At 57.3% G+C, this 25,039-nt stretch overlaps 2 protein-coding genes across 2 annotated transcripts in view; both read right to left on the reverse strand.

Annotated features, from left to right (window-relative positions):
* The window catches only part of FAM135B (family with sequence similarity 135 member B), a 213,858-nt gene that overhangs the window by 155,148 nt on the left and 33,671 nt on the right, over positions 1–25,039 (reverse strand). The window lies entirely within an intron of this gene.
* LOC136398600 (putative per-hexamer repeat protein 5) overlaps positions 1–25,039 on the reverse strand; it is a 38,307-nt gene that overhangs the window by 7,825 nt on the left and 5,443 nt on the right. The window contains exons 2-8 of the mRNA XM_066372770.1: positions 10,522–10,653; positions 10,190–10,321; positions 9,661–10,122; positions 9,198–9,593; positions 8,338–8,997; positions 8,138–8,203; positions 262–353 (exon numbers count right to left, since the gene is read on the reverse strand). Coding sequence (XP_066228867.1) covers positions 262–353; positions 8,138–8,203; positions 8,338–8,997; positions 9,198–9,593; positions 9,661–10,122; positions 10,190–10,321; positions 10,522–10,653 — 1,940 coding nt within the window. The remainder of the gene's footprint in view (positions 1–261; positions 354–8,137; positions 8,204–8,337; positions 8,998–9,197; positions 9,594–9,660; positions 10,123–10,189; positions 10,322–10,521; positions 10,654–25,039) is intronic.

Genomic DNA, 25,039 nt, shown 5'->3' on the forward strand with positions numbered 1-25,039 from the left:
TTGACACCCTTCTCTGATTGTCACTAAAGAAGCACCTGCCTTCCAGGAGGGGACGTGCGCTGTCTGTCCCCTCTACGAAAGCTGAGCCTCTGACTCCAGGCCCGGCTGACGGCGGCGTTAGCCCCCCAGACCGGCTGCGGTGACGAGGGCCACCCGCTCAGGCAGGGGAGAGGGGGGTAACCCCATGGGCTCCTTTCAGGTCCGCTGCCTTTCCAGAGGGGAGGATTAATTTTGAAAACGCCTCTACACGAGGCTGCCTACATGTGCGCGCCGTGGCGCTGGTCCAGGCTCTCGCCAAGGCCAGTTCCCCGGGCCAGCCGGGCCACAGGCTCGGGGCGAGCGAAAGCGGGCGCCTGGCACGCAGCCACGCTCCGGCGTCCCCTTTACTCCTCCATTCGTCACGTGGAGAACCCCGGCCCCCAACGCCTCCCTGAAATGACGGCTTTTGAGGAAGGCGTGGGCGGAGTGTGCCCGACGGTGGTTAGAAAGCAGCGGTCACGTCCCAGCGTCGTCCCCCAGAACGGATGGGACGGGGGAGTCGACCTGTCTGAACGACATCACGCAGCAGGGGGAGAAACCGACGTCACACACTATAAAAGCATCTTGATGTGCCCTGGCCGGTTGGCTCAGCGGTAGAGCATCAGCCTGGCGTGCGGGGGACCCAGGTTCGATTCCCGGCCAGGGCATATAGGAGAAGCGCCCATTTGCTTCTCCAACCCCCCCCCTCCTTTCTCTCTGTCTCTCTCTTCCCCTCCCGCAGCCAAGGCTCCATTGGAACAAAGATGGCCCGGGCGCTGGGGATGGCTCCTTGGCCTCTGCCCCAGGCGCTAGAGTGGCTCTGGTCGCAATGAAGCGATGCCCCGGTGGGGCAAAGCATCGCCCCCTGGTGGGTGTGCCGGGTGGATCCCGGTTGGGCGCATGCGGGAGTCTGTCTGACTGTCTCTCCCTGTTTCCAGCTTCAGGAAAAAAAAAAAAAAAAAAAAAAAAAAGCATCTTGATGTGACCGAGCACAGCGTGCAGAACGATGATGAGTGTGAGGGGACAGCTTAGCACCCCTCTTCGTCTTTGGTCAACACTTTACCAAAAAAAAAAACCCAAAAAACAAAAAACAAACTTGTAGCCATGGATTTAGTAGAAGTTCACTGGTTGGGGACAACTCCTTACTGGGACCCTCTGTGTGCCAGCGACTCAGCCACATGTGCTGAGTGAAGGTCTGTGCTCCCCACAGAGCACGGATCAATGAGAACAAAGACTCTGCCCACTGTGGCTCGTTCCTGCATCACTGGCCCCGGCCCAGGGCTCGGCGTGCAGCAGGCATTCAACAAACAAAGTCCACACAACGGTCACTGAAGTCCAAAGTTCACCAGGGTCTGTCTCCTAATCTATAGACGCCGTGAAGCTGGTCTGACAGCCCCCTCTTGATAAGTTTCAGTCAACCATGTGAAATTAAGTAAGCATACTATAGTTGAAATAATGATAAGAATAGTGATGTAATAATAATGACAAGGTGTCAGCGCTTGACCTGTCCTAAGAGCTTTAAATGCAGCACATTATTTCATCATCACAACAATCTAGCAAGTGGGTTATCATTATTGCTGGAATCATCCCCATTTTACAGACGAGGAACTGAGGAAGACAGAAATATGCAAGTCAAATAGACCAACTACTTCTAAATTCTGGCTCTGCTTCTTCCTAACAGGTATTACTCTCCTTGTGAATCGATATGTGGGGGGGTTGGGTAGATGTATGTATGTATGTATGGATGGATGGATGATAGATAGACAGATAGGTGGGTGAATAAAGGAAGAGAAAGGGGTAGGAAACAGTTAAGGGGGTGCCACTGCTGTGGGTATACGATCACTAAGTATCCAACTTAATCCATAATTCATAACGTGAATAACTGTCGTGTGGGCTGAGTCATGCTGGGAACTGTTGGGGAGGCCAAGAACGGCAGTTCTGTGGGCAGGCTCTGCAGTCAGATACGCCCATCCGTATGCCAGCTCCACAGTGTCACAAGCTGTCTGGCCCTGAGTGTGACATCTCTGAGCCTCCATTTCTATCTCTAGAAAACGGGGGAGAAATTCATTATCAACTCAGAAGAGTGTCTGAAGATCAGTTATTATGCTGGCACATAGTAGGTGCTCAGTAAAATGCATGTCGAAAGAAGAAGTGCAAGGGTTCTGAATGAAACCCGGGACTCAGCGGGTCTCCCTGCAGTATGGTTTCAGCTACTAAATCTCCCCCGCCCCCCAAAGCTACAAAACCATGAAAAACCTCCAGGTTGATATTTTAAACCCTCATGCATATCATTGGACACGTAGTCGAAATGCTCTGGCTTCGCTCACAATCAAGTCATCAAAAATAAATGCACTGCAAATTGCGATCCGGAAAGCCAGATAATCCCCCTAATCCTGGCCATCTTTGAACAGCACACTTCCACTCTGCCAAAAGCAAGTGCATTTCCAAAGTGCGTAGACAGGGGTCTCAAACTCGCGGCCCGCAGTAAACTGCATGTACGATTGTGCTTGTTGTACTGATTTTTTTTTGTTTGTTTTCAACTGCAGTGAGAAAAGTGTTGCGTAACAGTTGCCTTTTGTAGACCTAGTGCGGCCCGCCGAACGGCTGTGATCTTGCTCTGCAGCCCACATGCTGAGTTGAGTTTGAGAACCCTGGCGTAGAAGGAGTGGGGAGAAAGCATTTCTTACCGGGAGACTGCATGGTGGGGACAAGCTGTTCACTTTTCTGGTTTGCGACTTCTCTTTCACCCAAGCGCCCAGCCTATGCAGAAGGCATTCTCGAGCACTCACGTGGGCAGCCCCCGGTCCTCAAGGTCCGCGTGGGTTTATATCTGAGTTGGCTGAGCCAATCCGCCAACACTTAGGTACAACTGGGGCACCCAGCTAGAAAAACAAGATTGTTGCAAAGTCTCCATAGTCTTGCTATTTGCTCGCTGTACTCACCATTTCTTTTCCCTATCAAAGGGAAGATGAAAAGGGGTTCAGGCTGTAGGGGGTGAAAGTAGAGGTCTCAGCCTCGTGCTCTCCCTGGACCTGCACGCGGTCAACAAAGGGAAAGCAGAAGGCGCAGACCCGAGCCACGCCCCCTTCTCCAACGGCCCCCTTGCCTCTCCCACGTGACGAGGTAAGAGGAATGACAGCCAGGATAGTCATTCTGGGAAACTCTGGGGAGAAGAAAACTGCAACACGGCGCAGACGTGAAAAGAAAAATGAAAGGAACGAACAGGAAACTTTCATCTGGAATTTACAACACACTGTCATAAAAGAACAGCCCAGGTGTCTCCGGAAAGGAAAGGGCGGAGCAGCCCAGTGTCCCTGCGGGAGCTGGGAAGATGATGGGGGCGGGGATCACCGGGGCGGGGCCCAGCCTGGGCACGTGTGCAATCACAGGGCGGGGGCAGGGCTCCCAGATGTGGGAGACGCGTGGGACCTGGAGACGCTCCAGCTCCCCGGCACTGCGGGACGGAGGCCGCAGAATCCGGCGGATCACGGAGGCTGCGGCGTTCCCCCACGGGCTTCATCACGTTGTCCAGGCCACGGCTGCTGCAGCGTGATGCACAAACTGCCGGCCTCAACACCACCCAGGGACAGTCGTTAAAGATTCAGATCCTGGGCCCTCGCTGAGGCGTGATGGGCGGAACTGCGTCCCTCGGCGGTGGCCCACGTGTGCCCCCACCAGAATCCCTACGCTGAAACCTAGTCCCCGACGTGATGGTACTTGGGAGATGGGGCCTTTGGGAGGAAATTAGGTTTGGAGGAGGTCACGGGGCTGGAGCTCCGTGATGGAGCTAGCGCCTTCATGGGAAGCTTACATACACCCTTCAGGTGAAAAAATGATGACCTGAAGGGTAAGGAGCCAAGGCTTACTGTATGGAGAAGGGTCAGGATCCACAGACTCTGGGAAAGACTGCCTGATACGGGAGAGAGCAGACAGGCCCGGAGAGTCTCTCGCTTCCTTCCTGGCTCCAAACCTAGGAAGAATAGCACAGCCCTGCCCCTCCCCCTGCCCCTGCCCCCGCCCGGTCTGTGTCAATAAAGCTTTATTGGAACACGGCCAAAGCCATTAGTTTATACAGAGCCTGTGGCTGCTCTCCTGCTGTAAGCGCAGAGTTCAGTAGACGGAGATCACCTGGCCTGGAAAAACTCAGCTAAGGCACCAGCTGTCTGGCCCTTTGCCAACCCCTAGCTCAGGGTCTCACCCCACCCCCTGCTGTTTTAGGAGTTCACGGCCGAATTCAGAGGGGTTAGCAAATGATGACTTTTCTGCCAAGCCACGCAGGGCTGGCTGACACAGCAGAGAAGTGGGACGTGGGCTGTCTGACGTGCCGATTGCCGGCAGGTCCCGGGGCCACGGAGTGCGGGCACGTGGACACTCCTCCCGCAGAGCAGCCTGGCACACACAGCAAAGCCCTGGCTTCCAACCCCCCCCCCCCACACACACACACCCAAATCTGCCTGGAGCAGAGGAACTGGGGAAAGCCTGGCCACGGAGGCTTGGAAATTCCGTGATGTAGAAGGACAGGGACTCAGCAGGAGCAGTCACCAACGGGACAGTGACACAGAGTCAGACATCCCGGGACCCCAGGCTCCGGAGGCCCTGGCTCCCGGCACTGAGGGGATCTGATGACTCCGATCCAGAACCACTGCTCACAGCTGCCCAAACGCTGGAAGGAGGCAGAGCCAGATGAGCGATGCAGAGACCCCTGTGGGGAGCCGCAGGCCCGGGGCTGGGGTGTCAAGGACAGCTGCCAACCCCCAGGACTGGGGGGGCCATGAAAACGGAAAGTTGAAGAGATGCTTCAGAAGACGTTTCCTTCCATTGCTTGTCCAGACGGCAGCCAGAGAGCGCTGCGCTCAGGTGAGCAACAACCAGGACGACGCCGTCCGTATCAGCAATCCCTTCAGACCCGGCAGCCTCACAGGCCGGCCGTGAGGATCCACTCCTCCAATCTGGGGGACGCTGGTGCACACTCGGTCTCACCTGACCCCACCCCCTTCGAGGATAACTTCGCCCCAAACCTGAACCTCAGCTCTGCCTAGACTCACATTCAAATCCCGAGTGAGCAGGGCTCAGACCGCGGTAGAGGGCTCCTGGCTTCCCACGGTCAGAGAGTCAGGGCGTCTGTCTTCTCTCCCAACCCAGGGACAGGGAACGGGAGAAATAACCACCGGGCTCCTTTTAAAGTCTCTAAGAGTCCCCTGAGCGGGTCCAGCCGGCCTCGGGGGAACCCCAGACGCCCTGAGGTAGTTCCTCCACCTCCCTGGGCTCAGCCCCTCAGCTGTAGGATGAAGACGATGATAGAACCTTCCTCCAGACTCGGTTATGAAGACGAACTGCTTTAATACATGCAGACACTCCGGGCTGTGGCGCTGGGCTCCCATACGCGTCCCATTGCATTCACTGTGGCTTCTCCACCTCCCGGCCACCAAGCGCTCGCCATGACAGAGCCCCAGGCCGGGCACTGCCCATTCCGCACCACTTTCATTCCTCACGACCGCCTGCCAGCTGGAGGCACCCCACACCCTCCCAAGGAGGGCGCCCAGGCACAGATAAGGGTCACAGTAAGTAGCAGGGTCGGGACGGGAAGATTCCCAGGGAACACCTGGCTTTGAAGCCCAGGAGGCGCAGGCCAGTGCCATATTGCTCTTCCCAAGATGCCCACAGTCCTGGGAGCTGGCCTCTTCCTTCTCAGCCTAAAATATGGGCCTGGAGAATGAAACACGCCCACCCTGGAAATGGAGGGGAGAAAGGGTACAGGTAAAGTTGTGCAGTGAATTCATGCCCACTGGTGTTAACCCAAGCCTGGCAGCAGCTGTGACTGGCCATCTGACCCAAGGGCTCCGCATGCCCAGGTTCCTCCTCCTGTACCTGCTCTGAGGGTGAGGCCTAAAGAAAAAGACAGCTATCCACCCCTCCAGCACTTCCTCTTGTTAAAATAGCCCTGTGACCCAGCTTTGGCTAAGGAGTTAAAAGGGGAGATACTCTGTAAAGCTTCCAGAATGATTTTTTGTCATTGTTACAAAGTGACAGACAATAGAGGTGCATGGCTGGGGCTGCACTTCCCCTACCTTTCTTCCTCGAACACGGATGTGACGTCTGGAGCTGTGATCATCATGCTGCAACCATGAGACAACAAGCCCCATAGCAGAAGATGGCCAAGAATAGCATTTGAAAAACACAGAGCTGGCCCCTTTTTATTAGGATGAAGAAGAACAATGTCAGGAACTAACGATCCCCAGGCTTGTTAAGTAAACAAGAGCGGAAGCCACCATGAGTCAAGTCTACTGTTCCTGAGAGTGGACCGTCACCCTGGCTGACACTTCCGGGAAGCTCAGATCTGCAGGGACCATTAAGTTCTTCCCATAAACCAGACAGTGAGCCCAGTACATGGGGTTGGGTCCTTGTTCCTCCGGGAAACACTCGCCCTCTGGGACGGCAGCTCCCCGGGTCCTTGTTCCTCCGGGAAACACTCGCCCTCTGGGACGGCAGTTCCCCTTTGCAAACAGGGAAGCGAAGCCAGCTTTCAGAAAAGGTCTCCTATTCAGTGAGGAGATTTCGTGACTTTTCTCAGGGAGGGATTCAGGCAGGGGATTGGAGCGTCAATGTGACATGGTAAAGGCATTGTATACATACAAGAAACTTCCAGACAAATCAGGTAAAGATGGCCCCGGGACTGACATGCAACTCGCTCTTGGATTTTAAATTCATGACAGGGTACGCAAATGACATGTGACCCAGTACCCCATTTCTGTGGGGCCCCCAGGTGGAGGAGCCAACAGGGCTTCTCACGCATGGCTCACTCCGTCTTCCCACAAACCCCGTGGAATGAGGAGGTTGACTCTGGTGAAACAAAACATAACGCTCAGACTTCAACAGTCCAAGTCCCCGCAGGACCCCACAGCCAGCTCCGACCACGGCAGGTCTGACCCCAGGCCTGACACCCTCTCTACGCCACGGTCACAGTGACACTCTCCTTGCCCCCGGGGTCTTCTCAAACTTAGCACACACCCAAACACAATGATCTTCTCTCCACTGTCTTTGACCACCCGGGGAAGGACTGTCGCTAATAACCACCCACCTAAAGCAGCATGACTCGTGGCCATCATCCTGTTCAAATGACACAAATCATTATTGATCCTCTGGTCTCCTCTCAGGAACTTGAGTCAACTTTATGGCCAGCTGAGCCAGTTACCCAAGGCTGGCTTTGTCGATACAGAATAATAATAATAATAATAATATAGCCATCCAATGTAAATACTTCTGGAAACAAAGAAAGAACATCCATGTGATAACTCAATTGTTTCTTTTCCTCCCATTGATCTCTATGTTCTCATATACTAAAGGGTGTTTGGGGACAACACATCTTGCTCTATTGCATTTATTTCCGGTGGTGCTGCTTTGCAGAACGCTTCCCTATTTGGTAGAGCAAGTGACATCCAAGTCCTCTCAAAGATTGGCGAGGGCGGGGGGGGGGTGGGGGGTGGAGCCCCAGGGTTCTGCTACAAACCAAGTCATCTCCCAGGGACGCGGGGTTACTGCTGAGCGTGTCTCTGCAGTGGGAGTCAGGAGAGCGCTGGAGAGCTGAGTGCCCTCCATCTCTCTCAGAGCCTGGGGGGCAGGGGTGGGGGGCTGGACCGCGGCCCAAGGCTCAGGGTGAAGTGGGCCCTGTGAGAGAGCCAGGGCAGGCAAGGGAGGCCTGGAGCCCCCACCCACCATGCGACCCAAGTAGCCCTCCTCTCTGTCCATTCTCTCCATGCGGACGCACTTGTTCAACTTCACTTGAAAAATAGGAAGTTGTGCCTTTCCATAAGTATGAAAAGAAAAACACTAGAGCCATCCACCTCGCAAGCACCAGCAGGACATATCAGGAAACAAGGTCACTCAAGCTTCAGACACCAGAGCAGGGCCCTGAGCGCACCTGGATGGGCCCAGACCGGGCAGCACGGGTCCCCAGGCCAACACCAGAGCAGGACCCTGACCCTAACCTGGATGGGCCCAGACCGGGCAGCACGGGTCCCCAGGCCAACACCAGAGCAGGACCCTGACCCTAACCTGGATGGGCCCAGAGCGGGCAGCACGGGTCCCCAGGCCAACACCAGAGCAGGACCCTGACCCTAACCTGGATGGGCCCAGAGCGGGCAGCACGGGTCCCCAGGCCAACACCAGAGCAGGGCCCTGAGCGCACCTGGACGGGCCCAGAGCGGGCAGCACGGGTCCCCAGGCCAACACCAGAGCAGGACCCTGACCCTAACCTGGATGGGCCCAGAGCGGGCAGCACGGGTCCCCAGGCCAACACCAGAGCAGGACCCTGACCCTAACCTGGATGGGCCCAGAGCGGGCAGCACGGGTCCCCAGGCCAACACCAGAGCAGGGCCCTGAGCGCACCTGGATGGGCCCAGAGCGGGCAGCACGGGTCCCCAGGCCAACACCAGAGCAGGACCCTGAGCGCACCTGGATGGGCCCAGAGCGGGCAGCACGGGTCCCCAGGCCAACACCAGAGCAGGGCCCTGAGCGCACCTGGATGGGCCCAGAGCGGGCAGCACGGGTCCCCAGGCCAACACCAGAGCAGGGCCCTGAGCGCACCTGGACGGGCCCAGAGCGGGCAGCACGGGTCCCCAGGCCAACACCAGAGCAGGACCCTGAGCGCACCTGGACGGGCCCAGAGCGGGCAGCACGGGTCCCCAGGCCAACACCAGAGCAGGACCCTGAGCGCACCTGGACGGGCCCAGAGCGGGCAGCACGGGTCCCCAGGCCAACACCAGAGCAGGACCCTGAGCGCACCTGGATGGGCCCAGAGCGGGCAGCACGGGTCCCCAGGCCAACACCAGAGCAGGACCCTGAGCGCACCTGGACGGGCCCAGAGCGGGCAGCACGGGTCCCCAGGCCAACACCAGAGCAGGACCCTGAGCACACCTGGACGAGCCCAGAGCGGGCAGCACGGGTCCCCAGGCCAACACCAGAGCAGGACCCTGAGCGCACCTGGATGGGCCCAGACCGGGCAGCACGGGTCCCCAGGCCAACACCAGAGCAGGACCCTGACCCTAACCTGGATGGGCCCAGAGCGGGCAGCACGGGTCCCCAGGCCAACACCAGAGCAGGACCCTGAGCGCACCTGGATGGGCCCAGACCGGGCAGCACGGGTCCCCAGGCCAACACCAGAGCAGGACCCTGACCCTAACCTGGATGGGCCCAGAGCGGGCAGCACGGGTCCCCAGGCCAACACCAGAGCAGGACCCTGAGCGCACCTGGATGGGCCCAGAGCGGGCAGCACGGGTCCCCAGGCCAACACCAGAGCAGGACCCTGAGCGCACCTGGACGGGCCCAGAGCGGGCAGCACGGGTCCCCAGGCCAACACCAGAGCGGGACCCTGAGCACACCTGGATGGGCCCAGAGCGGGCAGCACGGGTCCCCAGGCCAACACCAGAGCGGGACCCTGAGCGCACCTGGATGGGCCCAGAGCGGGCAGCACGGGTCCCCAGGCCAACACCAGAGCGGGACCCTGAGCACACCTGGACGAGCCCAGAGCGGGCAGCACGGGTCCCCAGGCCAACACCAGAGCAGGACCCTGAGCGCACCTGGATGGGCCCAGACCGGGCAGCACGGGTCCCCAGGCCAACACCAGAGCAGGACCCTGACCCTAACCTGGATGGGCCCAGAGCGGGCAGCACGGGTCCCCAGGCCAACACCAGAGCAGGACCCTGAGCGCACCTGGATGGGCCCAGAGCGGGCAGCACGGGTCCCCAGGCCAACACCAGAGCAGGACCCTGAGCGCACCTGGATGGGCCCAGAGCGGGCAGCACGGGTCCCCAGGCCAACACCAGAGCAGGGCCCTGAGCGCACCTGGATGGGCCCAGAGCGGGCAGCACGGGTCCCCAGGCCAACACCAGAGCGGGACCCTGAGCGCACCTGGATGGGCCCAGAGCGGGCAGCACGGGTCCCCAGGCCAACACCAGAGCAGGACCCTGAGCGCACCTGGACGGGCCCAGAGCGGGCAGCACGGGTCCCCAGGCCAACACCAGAGCGGGACCCTGAGCACACCTGGATGGGCCCAGAGCGGGCAGCACGGGTCCCCAGGCCAACACCAGAGCGGGACCCTGAGCGCACCTGGATGGGCCCAGAGTGGGCAGCACGGGTCCCCAGGCCAACACCAGAGCGGGACCCTGACCCTAACCTGGACGGGCCCAGAGCGGGCAGCACGGGTCCCCAGGCCAACACCAGAGCGGGACCCTGAGCGCACCTGGATGGGCCCAGAGCGGGCAGCACGGGTCCCCAGGCCAACACCAGAGCGGGACCCTGAGCGCACCTGGATGGGCCCAGAGTGGGCAGCACGGGTCCCCAGGCCAACACCAGAGCGGGACCCTGACCCTAACCTGGACGGGCCCAGAGCGGGCAGCACGGGTCCCCAGGCCAACACCAGAGCGGGACCCTGAGCACACCTGGATGGGCCCAGAGTGGGCAGCACGGGTCCCCAGGCCAACACCAGAGCGGGACCCTGACCCTAACCTGGACGGGCCCAGAGCGGGCAGCACGGGTCCCCAGGCCAACACCAGAGCGGGACCCTGAGCGCACCTGGACGGGCCCAGAGCGGGCAGCACGGGTCCCCAGGCCAACACCAGAGCGGGACCCTGAGCACACCTGGATGGGCCCAGAGCGGGCAGCACGGGTCCCCAGGCCAACCCAGCTGAGCCGTCACAGCGTCCCCACTGCCTCCCGGGGCTCAGGATCAATAGTTGACTCTACATACTCGCCCCAAAATCAACGACTGGTTGACCATTTCCATTACTTCTTTTAAAAATAATTCAGAGCCTGACCAGGCAGTGGTGCAGTGGACAGAGCATCAGACTGGGACGCAGAGGACCCAAGTTTGACACCCCGAGGTTGCTGGCTTGAGCGAGGGGTCACTCAGTCTGCTGTAGCCCCTCCCCTCCCAGCAAGGCACGTATGAGAAAGCAATGAATGAGCAACTAAGGTGCCGCAACAAAGAATTGATGCTTCTCATCTCTCTTCCTTCACTGCTGTCTGTCCCTATCTGTCCCTCTCTCTGCCTCTGTCACAAAAAATAATAATAATAATAATTCAGAGAGTAAGACATAACAGTAAATTATTTACCAGAGAAAAGAGCCCTCAAGTCTCCTGTAAGCCCCATCCACAAGCACCCACGCCGTGTTAGAAAACAAAGTTGAAGATTACAGAGGTCAAAGCCCAAGAAGCCTCTATTCCTGAGGCTTTGGGGTGAAAAACTAAATCCGGGGTACAGACACCATCAGGTCCGTTGCTGAGCAGGTTGGAAGAAAGAGAGAAGAGATGGTCTTCCCTTCAGATTCCCTAACATCGAATGGGGGTACCGAGTCCAAGCAGCAAATACTCACCCTGGAAGGCAGGACACCAGGGTGTGGGTGGTGAGGGGTGGAGGGGGGGCGGGCCCAGCAGGAGCCGAGAAGGAAGAAACAACTGAACTGGCAACTCACGGAGGAGGAAGAGGACGGCGCCCAGGCTGGAGGGCCGTGGGCCTCGTGGACAGAGCGAACACCTGGTACAAGAGGTCTGAAGCCATCCTGGAGTGGGCCACGCGTGGAATCCCAGCTGTACCACCTCCCGGCCGCGCGTGGAATCCCAGCTGCACCACCTCCCGGCCACAGGGCCAGTGCCTCGGCTCCCCCGTGTCAAACGGGGGTGCCCAGGCTCGCCCCTCGGGATGCGGGAAGGACCCAGGCACATGGTCCCGCCTGCATGCTCCCCAGAGCCCGGCGGGAGCCTGCTCCACCCGGCTGAGACTGTGGACAGGCACGAGGAAGCAGCAGGGGTGGGCAGCTCCCTCGGGGAGGGAGTGGAGAAAGCGGGGGAGGGAGCATGAGGCAAGTCAAGGCGTAGCTGCTACACTGTAGCAGAAGGGAGCGGGACTTCAGGAGGAGGAAACAGACAGGCCCGCCTGAGCAGAAGGACCCGTAGGGAAGAATTGAAGGTGTCAAGAAAGGCCCATGGGTGGAGAACCTCTTTCTGGGGCAGTCATCATCATAGCGGCAATAACAACAGCAATAAAAACCAACAATCACGGGTCCTTAAAAACAGCAAGCTTCCCCCCACACCCTTAAGCTCCAGGGTCTCATTCCACCTGCTCTCCAATGACAGGAGGCTAACACTCCACCTATTGTTACGAATAAAACGGTCAATAAAACGGTCGAGGCTCTGAGAAGTGAAATAGCTGTGTCCAGTCAGGTCTTCACCAGCTACTACTTGACTGTCAAAACCATGGGCATGACCGGACAATTTAAAAAACAAAAAGATGATGATGATGATGAGATATATGTATATCTCATCGCGCAATGGAATACTACTCAGCCATAAAAAAAATATGACATCTTGGCATTTGCAACTACACGGACGGACTAGAGGGTAGGTAGTACGCTAAGGAGGGCGTTACATAATACACTCAGACAGAAAAATAAATAGCTACAATGTAACTCATGTGAAACCTAACAAACAAACAAACAAAACAAAACAAAAACTCAGAGATGCAGAAAAACTGATTGGGGGTTCCCGGAGGGGGTGCGGTGGGGGGGAGACACTTCGGGTAAAGGGTCTGTCGTTGGAGACGAGGGGAAACTAGTTTTGGTGGTAGGCACGCTCTATGTATATGGACGTAGAATCACAATGTTGTGCACCTGAAACGTGTATGGTGTTGTAAGCCAATGTTACCTCAATAAAATAAAAAGAAAAAAAAAAGAAACAAGAAAGGTGGAGCCCCATCTCTGAGCGCAGGAAGGCCGCAGTCCAGCATGGGGGGCAGTAAGATGGCTGAGGTGCGACTGACCCGAAGTCAGCCGGGTGGACGCAGGGGTGGACGTGACGCTCGTGCTCGGGACGGGGGGCTCTGACCCCTCCTGAGGGGGGAGCAGGCAGCTCTTGGGACCGCGACGCCCAGTTCCTGGGGCGGACCTCATAAGACTGTCCCCCATTCAGATCCAGACGTCCCGGGAAGGACTTCACAAAAGCCTGTCTGTCCTGCAGGCGCTCCGTACCAAGACAGAAGGACAGGAAGGACAGCCTTGGCCCCTCGGAGCAAGAGTCCCACGGGCATCTCTGCACCCTCGGGCCTCTTCCAGGGCCCTCTAAGTACCAGGAGAGCGAGGCTTGGAGTCAGGGTGAGGGGGTGCGCTGAGACAGGAGGGGAGGGAGGCAGGCTCCCCAGGCTGCAGTGCGGGTCTGAGATGGAAAAAACCAGAGCGGAAGGCTCTCAGGGTGTTCTGCCATCATCCCAACCGATCCTTGGGGCTGATGGCAGTGGGCCGGCTGCCCAGACGCTGGGAAAACAAGTGTCACAGCAAATGCGTCCAAACACTCTGCAACTTCGCATTTAAGTGCTGAGACCTCAGTGCACCCCTGGGCGAGGCGGTTAGAGGGACAGACACCGTAGTGCTGAGACCTCAGTGCACAGACACCGCAGTGCTGAGACCTCAGTGCACAGACACCGCAGTGCTGAGACCTCAGTGCACAGACACCATAGTGCTGAGACCTCAGTGCACAGACACCATAGTGCTGGGACCTCAGTGCACAGACACCATAGTGCTGAGACCTCAGTGCACAGACACCGCAGTGCTGAGACCTCAGTGCACAGACACCGCAGTGCTGAGACCTCAGTGCACAGACACCGCAGTGCTGAGACCTCAGTGCACAGACACCATAGTGCTGAGACCTCAGTGCACAGACACCATAGTGCTGAGACCTCAGTGCACAGACACCATAGTGCTGAGACCTCAGTGCACAGACACCATAGTGCTGAGACCTCAGTGCACAGACACCATAGTGCTGGGACCTCAGTGCACAGACACCGCAGTGCTGAGACCTCAGTGCACAGACACCGCAGTGCTGAGACCTCAGTGCACAGACACCGCAGTGCTGAGACCTCAGTGCACAGACACCGCAGTGCTGAGACCTCAGTGCACAGACACCGCAGTGCTGGGACCTCAGTGCACAGACACCATAGTGCTGAGACCTCAGTGCACAGACACCGCAGTGCTGAGACCTCAGTGCACAGACACCATAGTGCTGAGACCTCAGTGCACAGACACCATAGTGCTGAGACCTCAGTGCACAGACACCATAGTGCTGAGACCTCAGTGCACAGACACCGTAGTGCTGAGACCTCAGTGCACAGACACCATAGTGCTGAGACCTCAGTGCACAGACACCGCAGTGCTGAGACCTCAGTGCACAGACACCATAGTGCTGAGACCTCAGTGCACAGACACCATAGTGCTGAGACCTCAGTGCACAGACACCATAGTGCTGGGACCTCAGTGCACAGACACCGCAGTGCTGAGACCTCAGTGCACAGACACCATAGTGCTGAGACCTCAGTGCACAGACACCGCAGTGCTGAGACCTCAGTGCACAGACACCATAGTGCTGAGACCTCAGTGCACAGACACCATAGTGCTGAGACCTCAGTGCACAGACACCATAGTGCTGAGACCTCAGTGCACAGACACCGCAGTGCTGAGACCTCAGTGCACAGACACCATAGTGCTGAGACCTCAGTGCACAGACACCGCAGTGCTGAGACCTCAGTGCACAGACACCATAGTGCTGAGACCTCAGTGCACAGACACCATAGTGCTGAGACCTCAGTGCACAGACACCGCAGTGCTGAGACCTCAGTGCACAGACACCATAGTGCTGAGACCTCAGTGCACAGACACCATAGTGCTGGGACCTCAGTGCACAGACACCATAGTGCTGAGACCTCAGTGCACAGACACCATAGTGCTGAGACCTCAGTGCACAGACACCATAGTGCTGGGACCTCAGTGCACAGACACCATAGTGCTGGGACCTCAGTGCACAGACACCGCAGTGCTGAGACCTCAGTGCACAGACACCATAGTGCTGAGACCTCAGTGCACAGACACCATAGTGCTGAGACCTCAGTGCACAGACACCGCAGTGCTGGGACCTCAGTGCACAGACACCATAGTGCTGAGACCTCAGTGCACAGACACCATAGTGCTGGGACCTCAGTGCACAGACACCATAGTGCTGAGACCTCAGTGCACAGACACCATAGTGCTGAGACCTCAGTGCACAGACACCATAGTGCTGAGACCTCAGTGCACAGACACCGCAGTGCTGGGACCTCAGTGCACAGACACCATAGTGCTGAGACCTCAGTGCACAGACACCATAGTGCTGGGACCTCAGTGCACAGACACCATAGTGCTGAGACCTCAGTGCACAGACACCATAGTGCTGGGACCTCAGTGCACAGACACCGCAGTGCTGAGACCTCAGTGCACAGACACCATAGTGCTGAGACCTCAGTGCACAGACACTTAGTGCTGAGACCTCAGTGCACAGACACCATAGTGCTGAGACCTCAGTGCACAGACACCATAGTGCTGAGACCTCAGTGCACAGACACCATAGTGCTGAGACCTCAGTGCACAGACACCATAGTGCTGAGACCTCAGTGCACAGACAGCATAGTGCTGAGACCTCAGTGCACAGACACCATAGTGCTGGGACCTCAGTGCACAGACACCGCAGTGCTGAGACCTCAGTGCACAGACACCATAGTGCTGAGACCTCAGTGCACAGACACCATAGTGCTGAGACCTCAGTGCACAGACACTTAGTGCTGAGACCTCAGTGCACAGACACCATAGTGCTGAGACCTCAGTGCACAGACACCATAGTGCTGGGACCTCAGTGCACAGACACCATAGTGCTGAGACCTCAGTGCACAGACACCATAGTGCTGAGACCTCAGTGCACAGACACCGCAGTGCTGGGACCTCAGTGCACAGACACCATAGTGCTGGGACCTCAGTGCACAGACACTTAGTGCTGAGACCTCAGTGCACAGACACCATAGTGCTGAGACCTCAGTGCACAGACACCATAGTGCTGAGACCTCAGTGCACAGACACCGCAGTGCTGGGACCTCAGTGCACAGACACCGCAGTGCTGGGACCTCAGTGCACAGACACCGCAGTGCTGAGAACTCAGTGCACAGACACCACAGTGCTGAGACCTCAGTGCACAGACACCATAGTGCTGAGACCTCAGTGCACAGACACCGCAGTGCTGAGACCTCAGTGCACAGACACCATAGTGCTGAGACCTCAGTGCACAGACACCGCAGTGCTGAGACCTCAGTGCACAGACACCATAGTGCTGAGACCTCAGTGCACAGACACCATAGTGCTGGGACCTCAGTGCACAGACACCATAGTGCTGAGACCTCAGTGCACAGACACCGCAGTGCTGAGACCTCAGTGCACAGACACCATAGTGCTGAGACCTCAGTGCACAGACACCATAGTGCTGAGACCTCAGTGCACAGACACCATAGTGCTGAGACCTCAGTGCACAGACACCATAGTGCTGAGACCTCAGTGCACAGACACCATAGTGCTGAGACCTCAGTGCACAGACACCGCAGTGCTGAGACCTCAGTGCACAGACACCATAGTGCTGAGACCTCAGTGCACAGACACCATAGTGCTGAGACCTCAGTGCACAGACACCATAGTGCTGAGACCTCAGTGCACAGACACCGCAGTGCTGAGACCTCAGTGCACAGACACCATAGTGCTGAGACCTCAGTGCACAGACACCATAGTGCTGAGACCTCAGTGCACAGACACCGCAGTGCTGAGACCTCAGTGCACAGACACCATAGTGCTGAGACCTCAGTGCACAGACACCATAGTGCTGAGACCTCAGTGCACAGACACCATAGTGCTGAGACCTCAGTGCACAGACACCATAGTGCTGAGACCTCAGTGCACAGACACCATAGTGCTGAGACCTCAGTGCACAGACACCATAGTGCTGAGACCTCAGTGCACAGACACCGCAGTGCTGAGACCTCAGTGCACAGACACCATAGTGCTGAGACCTCAGTGCACAGACACCATAGTGCTGAGACCTCAGTGCACAGACACCATAGTGCTGAGACCTCAGTGCACAGACACCGCAGTGCTGAGACCTCAGTGCACAGACACCATAGTGCTGAGACCTCAGTGCACAGACACCATAGTGCTGAGACCTCAGTGCACAGACACCATAGTGCTGGGACCTCAGTGCACAGACACCGCAGTGCTGAGACCTCAGTGCACAGACACCATAGTGCTGAGACCTCAGTGCACAGACACCATAGTGCTGAGACCTCAGTGCACAGACACCGCAGTGCTGAGACCTCAGTGCACAGACACCATAGTGCTGAGACCTCAGTGCACAGACACCATAGTGCTGAGACCTCAGTGCACAGACACCATAGTGCTGGGACCTCAGTGCACAGACACCGCAGTGCTGAGACCTCAGTGCACAGACACCATAGTGCTGAGACCTCAGTGCACAGACACCATAGTGCTGAGACCTCAGTGCACAGACACTTAGTGCTGAGACCTCAGTGCACAGACACCATAGTGCTGAGACCTCAGTGCACAGACACCGCAGTGCTGAGACCTCAGTGCACAGACACCATAGTGCTGAGACCTCAGTGCACAGACACCATAGTGCTGAGACCTCAGTGCACAGACACCGCAGTGCTGAGACCTCAGTGCACAGACACCATAGTGCTGAGACCTCAGTGCACAGACACCATAGTGCTGAGACCTCAGTGCACAGACACCATAGTGCTGGGACCTCAGTGCACAGACACCGCAGTGCTGAGACCTCAGTGCACAGACACCATAGTGCTGAGACCTCAGTGCACAGACACCATAGTGCTGAGACCTCAGTGCACAGACACTTAGTGCTGAGACCTCAGTGCACAGACACCATAGTGCTGAGACCTCAGTGCACAGACACCGCAGTGCTGAGACCTCAGTGCACAGACACCGCAGTGCTGAGACCTCAGTGCACAGACACCATAGTGCTGAGACCTCAGTGCACAGACACCGCAGTGCTGGGACCTCAGTGCACAGACACCATAGTGCTGAGACCTCAGTGCACAGACACCATAGTGCTGAGACCTCAGTGCACAGACACCATAGTGCTGGGACCTCAGTGCACAGACACCGCAGTGCTGAGACCTCAGTGCACAGACACCATAGTGCTGAGACCTCAGTGCACAGACACCATAGTGCTGAGACCTCAGTGCACAGACACTGCAGTGCTGAGACCTCAGTGCACAGACACCATAGTGCTGAGACCTCAGTGCACAGACACCGCAGTGCTGAGACCTCAGTGCACAGACACCATAGTGCTGAGACCTCAGTGCACAGACACCATAGTGCTGAGACCTCAGTGCACAGACACTTAGTGCTGAGACCTCAGTGCACAGACACCATAGTGCTGAGACCTCAGTGCACAGACACCATAGTGCTGAGACCTCAGTGCACAGACACCATAGTGCTGAGACCTCAGTGCACAGACACCGCAGTGCTGAGACCTCAGTGCACAGACACCATAGTGCTGAGACCTCAGTGCACAGACACCGCAGTGCTGAGACCTCAGTGCACAGACACCATAGTGCTGAGACCTCAGTGCACAGACACCATAGTGCTGAGACCTCAGTGCACAGACACCATAGTGCTGAGACCTCAGTGCACAGACACCGCAGTGCTGAGACCTCAGTGCACAGACACCATAGTGCTGAGACCTCAGTGCACAGACACCGCAGTGCTGGGACCTCAGTGCACAGACACCATAGTGCTGAGACCTCAGTGCACAGACACCATAGTGCTGAGACCTCAGTGCACAGACACCATAGTGCTGAGACCTCAGTGCACAGACACCATAGTGCTGGGACCTCAGTGCACAGACACCATAGTGCTGAGACCTCAGTGCACAGACACCGCAGTGCTGAGACCTCAGTGCACAGACACCATAGTGCTGAGACCTCAGTGCACAGACACCATAGTGCTGAGACCTCAGTGCACAGACACCATAGTGCTGAGACCTCAGTGCACAGACACCATAGTGCTGAGACCTCAGTGCACAGACACCATAGTGCTGAGACCTCAGTGCACAGACACTTAGTGCTGAGACCTCAGTGCACAGACACCGCAGTGCTGAGACCTCAGTGCACAGACACCATAGTGCTGAGACCTCAGTGCACAGACACCATAGTGCTGGGACCTCAGTGCACAGACACCATAGTGCTGAGACCTCAGTGCACAGACACCATAGTGCTGAGACCTCAGTGCACAGACACCATAGTGCTGGGACCTCAGTGCACAGACACCATAGTGCTGGGACCTCAGTGCACAGACACCGCAGTGCTGAGACCTCAGTGCACAGACACCATAGTGCTGAGACCTCAGTGCACAGACACCATAGTGCTGAGACCTCAGTGCACAGACACCGCAGTGCTGGGACCTCAGTGCACAGACACCATAGTGCTGAGACCTCAGTGCACAGACACCATAGTGCTGGGACCTCAGTGCACAGACACCATAGTGCTGAGACCTCAGTGCACAGACACCATAGTGCTGAGACCTCAGTGCACAGACACCATAGTGCTGAGACCTCAGTGCACAGACACCGCAGTGCTGGGACCTCAGTGCACAGACACCATAGTGCTGAGACCTCAGTGCACAGACACCATAGTGCTGGGACCTCAGTGCACAGACACCATAGTGCTGAGACCTCAGTGCACAGACACCATAGTGCTGGGACCTCAGTGCACAGACACCGCAGTGCTGAGACCTCAGTGCACAGACACCATAGTGCTGAGACCTCAGTGCACAGACACCATAGTGCTGAGACCTCAGTGCACAGACACTTAGTGCTGAGACCTCAGTGCACAGACACCATATTGCTGAGACCTCAGTGCACAGACACCATAGTGCTGAGACCTCAGTGCACAGACACCATAGTGCTGAGACCTCAGTGCACAGACACCATAGTGCTGAGACCTCAGTGCACAGACAGCATAGTGCTGAGACCTCAGTGCACAGACACCATAGTGCTGGGACCTCAGTGCACAGACACCGCAGTGCTGAGACCTCAGTGCACAGACACCATAGTGCTGAGACCTCAGTGCACAGACACCATAGTGCTGAGACCTCAGTGCACAGACACTTAGTGCTGAGACCTCAGTGCACAGACACCATAGTGCTGAGACCTCAGTGCACAGACACCATAGTGCTGGGACCTCAGTGCACAGACACCATAGTGCTGAGACCTCAGTGCACAGACACCATAGTGCTGAGACCTCAGTGCACAGACACCGCAGTGCTGGGACCTCAGTGCACAGACACCATAGTGCTGGGACCTCAGTGCACAGACACTTAGTGCTGAGACCTCAGTGCACAGACACCATAGTGCTGAGACCTCAGTGCACAGACACCATAGTGCTGAGACCTCAGTGCACAGACACCGCAGTGCTGGGACCTCAGTGCACAGACACCATAGTGCTGGGACCTCAGTGCACAGACACCGCAGTGCTGAGACCTCAGTGCACAGACACCATAGTGCTGAGACCTCAGTGCACAGACACCATAGTGCTGAGACCTCAGTGCACAGACACCGCAGTGCTGAGACCTCAGTGCACAGACACCATAGTGCTGAGACCTCAGTGCACAGACACCGCAGTGCTGAGACCTCAGTGCACAGACACCATAGTGCTGAGACCTCAGTGCACAGACACCATAGTGCTGGGACCTCAGTGCACAGACACCATAGTGCTGAGACCTCAGTGCACAGACACCGCAGTGCTGAGACCTCAGTGCACAGACACCATAGTGCTGAGACCTCAGTGCACAGACACCATAGTGCTGAGACCTCAGTGCACAGACACCATAGTGCTGAGACCTCAGTGCACAGACACCATAGTGCTGAGACCTCAGTGCACAGACACCATAGTGCTGAGACCTCAGTGCACAGACACCGCAGTGCTGAGACCTCAGTGCACAGACACCATAGTGCTGAGACCTCAGTGCACAGACACCATAGTGCTGAGACCTCAGTGCACAGACACCATAGTGCTGAGACCTCAGTGCACAGACACCGCAGTGCTGAGACCTCAGTGCACAGACACCATAGTGCTGAGACCTCAGTGCACAGACACCATAGTGCTGAGACCTCAGTGCACAGACACCACAGAGCTGAGACCTCAGTGCACAGACACCATAGTGCTGAGACCTCAGTGCACAGACACCATAGTGCTGAGACCTCAGTGCACAGACACCATAGTGCTGAGACCTCAGTGCACAGACACCATAGTGCTGAGACCTCAGTGCACAGACACCATAGTGCTGAGACCTCAGTGCACAGACACCATAGTGCTGAGACCTCAGTGCACAGACACCGCAGTGCTGAGACCTCAGTGCACAGACACCGCAGTGCTGAGACCTCAGTGCACAGACACCATAGTGCTGAGACCTCAGTGCACAGACACCATAGTGCTGAGACCTCAGTGCACAGACACCGCAGTGCTGAGACCTCAGTGCACAGACACCATAGTGCTGAGACCTCAGTGCACAGACACCATAGTGCTGAGACCTCAGTGCACAGACACCATAGTGCTGGGACCTCAGTGCACAGACACCGCAGTGCTGAGACCTCAGTGCACAGACACCATAGTGCTGAGACCTCAGTGCACAGACACCATCGTGCTGAGACCTCAGTGAACAGACACTTAGTGCTGAGACCTCAGTGCACAGACACCATAGTGCTGAGACCTCAGTGCACAGACACCGCAGTGCTGAGACCTCAGTGCACAGACACCGTAGTGCTGAGACCTCAGTGCACAGACACCATAGTGCTGAGACCTCAGTGCACAGACACCGCAGTGCTGAGAACTCAGTGCACAGACACCATAGTGCTGAGAACTCAGTGCACAGACACCATAGTGCTGAGACCTCAGTGCACAGACACCATAGTGCTGGGACCTCAGTGCACAGACACCGCAGTGCTGAGACCTCAGTGCACAGACACCATAGTGCTGAGACCTCAGTGCACAGACACCATAGTGCTGAGACCTCAGTGCACAGACACTTAGTGCTGAGACCTCAGTGCACAGACACCATAGTGCTGAGACCTCAGTGCACAGACACCGCAGTGCTGAGACCTCAGTGCACAGACACCGCAGTGCTGAGAACTCAGTGCACAGACACCGCAGTGCTGAGAACTCAGTGCACAGACACCGCAGTGCTGGGACCTCAGTGCACAGACACCATAGTGCTGAGACCTCAGTGCACAGACACCATAGTGCTGAGACCTCAGTGCACAGACACCATAGTGCTGAGACCTCAGTGCACAGACACCGCAGTGCTGAGACCTCAGTGCACAGACACCATAGTGCTGAGACCTCAGTGCACAGACACCATAGTGCTGAGACCTCAGTGCACAGACACTGCAGTGCTGAGACCTCAGTGCACAGACACCATAGTGCTGAGACCTCAGTGCACAGACACCGCAGTGCTGAGACCTCAGTGCACAGACACCATAGTGCTGAGACCTCAGTGCACAGACACCATAGTGCTGAGACCTCAGTGCACAGACACTTAGTGCTGAGACCTCAGTGCACAGACACCATAGTGCTGAGACCTCAGTGCACAGACACCATAGTGCTGAGACCTCAGTGCACAGACACCGCAGTGCTGAGACCTCAGTGCACAGACACCGCAGTGCTGAGACCTCAGTGCACAGACACCATAGTGCTGAGACCTCAGTGCACAGACACCATAGTGCTGAGACCTCAGTGCACAGACACCGCAGTGCTGAGACCTCAGTGCACAGACACCGCAGTGCTGAGACCTCAGTGCACAGACACCATAGTGCTGAGACCTCAGTGCACAGACACCGCAGTGCTGGGACCTCAGTGCACAGACACCATAGTGCTGAGACCTCAGTGCACAGACACCATAGTGCTGAGACCTCAGTGCACAGACGCCATAGTGCTGAGACCTCAGTGCACAGACACCATAGTGCTGGGACCTCAGTGCACAGACACCATAGTGCTGAGACCTCAGTGCACAGACACCGCAGTGCTGAGACCTCAGTGCACAGACACCATAGTGCTGAGACCTCAGTGCACAGACACCATAGTGCTGAGACCTCAGTGCACAGACACTTAGTGCTGAGACCTCAGTGCACAGACACCATAGTGCTGAGACCTCAGTGCACAGACACCATAGTGCTGAGACCTCAGTGCACAGACACCATAGTGCTGAGACCTCAGTGCACAGACACCATAGTGCTGAGACCTCAGTGCACAGACACTTAGTGCTGAGACCTCAGTGCACAGACACCGCAGTGCTGAGACCTCAGTGCACAGACACCATAGTGCTGAGACCTCAGTGCACAGACACCATAGTGCTGAGACCTCAGTGCACAGACACCGCAGTGCTGAGACCTCAGTGCACAGACACCGCAGTGCTGAGACCTCAGTGCACAGACACCATAGTGCTGAGACCTCAGTGCACAGACACCATAGTGCTGAGACCTCAGTGCACAGACACCATAGTGCTGGGACCTCAGTGCACAGACACCGCAGTGCTGAGACCTCAGTGCACAGACACCGCAGTGCTGAGACCTCAGTGCACAGACACCATAGTGCTGAGACCTCAGTGCACAGACACCATAGTGCTGAGACCTCAGTGCACAGACACCATAGTGCTGAGACCTCAGTGCACAGACACCGCAGTGCTGAGACCTCAGTGCACAGACACCGCAGTGCTGAGACCTCAGTGCACAGACACCATAGTGCTGGGACCTCAGTGCACAGACACCATAGTGCTGAGACCTCAGTGCACAGACACTTAGTGCTGAGACCTCAGTGCACAGACACCGCAGTGCTGAGACCTCAGTGCACAGACACCATAGTGCTGGGACCTCAGTGCACAGACACCATAGTGCTGAGACCTCAGTGCACAGACACCATAGTGCTGAGACCTCAGTGCACAGACACCATAGTGCTGAGACCTCAGTGCACAGACACCATAGTGCTGAGACCTCAGTGCACAGACACCATAGTGCTGAGACCTCAGTGCACAGACACCGCAGTGCTGAGACCTCAGTGCACAGGGCAGGCCCTGGCAGGGCGGTTAGAGGGACAGACACCGCAGTGCTGGGACCTCAGTGCACCCCAGGGCAGGCGCTGGGCCGGCGGTTAGAGGGACAGACACCGCAGTGCTGAGACCTCAGTGCACAGGACAGGCCCTGGGCGGGCGGTTAGAGGGACAGACACCGTCTCCTGCCTTCACCTTGGCTTTAGAAGCATCTGTTAGAATCCCCTGGCCGTATGGTAATACTATTTTAGCAAGCGCAGAATCCATTCCGAAGTTGGGGGTGGGGGGACCATCTCTGTTCTCAATGTTTAAAGAACAATTAAGGAGGGAACAGCAACAAGCTGGGATCATAGGCTGGAGGGCCATTATGCAATTAAGAAAATTAGAGTCTGTGGATGCCGGAGACAGACTGTCAGGTTGAACGCTGGGAGGGGCGGGGCGCGGGGCCAAGGCGGGCTGGCCCGGCACCAGGCAGCGCACGTCGGGACGCCGCGTGGGGGGACGGGAGGCAGCGCACACCGGAGCCGTCTAGGTCACAGGCGCACACCCGACGTGGCCTGCCCATCACCCTTCATGACCCCTGCCCTTCCCGGGGGTGTTGGGGAGGCGGGGACTCTGAGCCTGGCCCCCCACGGAGATCCCTCAGACCGCACCTCACGGGATCTTCGCCTTCCCAGGAGGGGACCATCCCAGCCCCGGTTCACAGATGCGCTGAGGGGCGACACAGGTCATGACTCCGTCATAGGACGGCAAGGTGAGGGACAGGGTCACAAGAGGAACTCAGGGCCGTCCAAGTCCACAGAGACCTGCTCTTTCCCTCGGTCCCACACTGCCTTCTGAACTCCTCTTTCCTGCTGCTGGTTCCGTCCTAACCACCCCCAGACGAAACCTCCATTTCACTCTGAGCCCTGTGCCACTGGCCCCCCTGCTGAAGCCGCACGCGGCCAGCAGACGCTGCAGAGGCCCAGTTCTGCGAACAGCCAGCCGCCTCCTCCCCCCTGGGACGGCCAGGCCCCTGGCCTCCTGCTCAGCCCTCTGTGCGCCGGGCTCGTGGGAGT

This window comes from Saccopteryx leptura, chromosome 3, assembly GCF_036850995.1.
Source record: "Saccopteryx leptura isolate mSacLep1 chromosome 3, mSacLep1_pri_phased_curated, whole genome shotgun sequence".
Taxonomy (NCBI): Eukaryota; Metazoa; Chordata; class Mammalia; order Chiroptera; family Emballonuridae; genus Saccopteryx; species Saccopteryx leptura.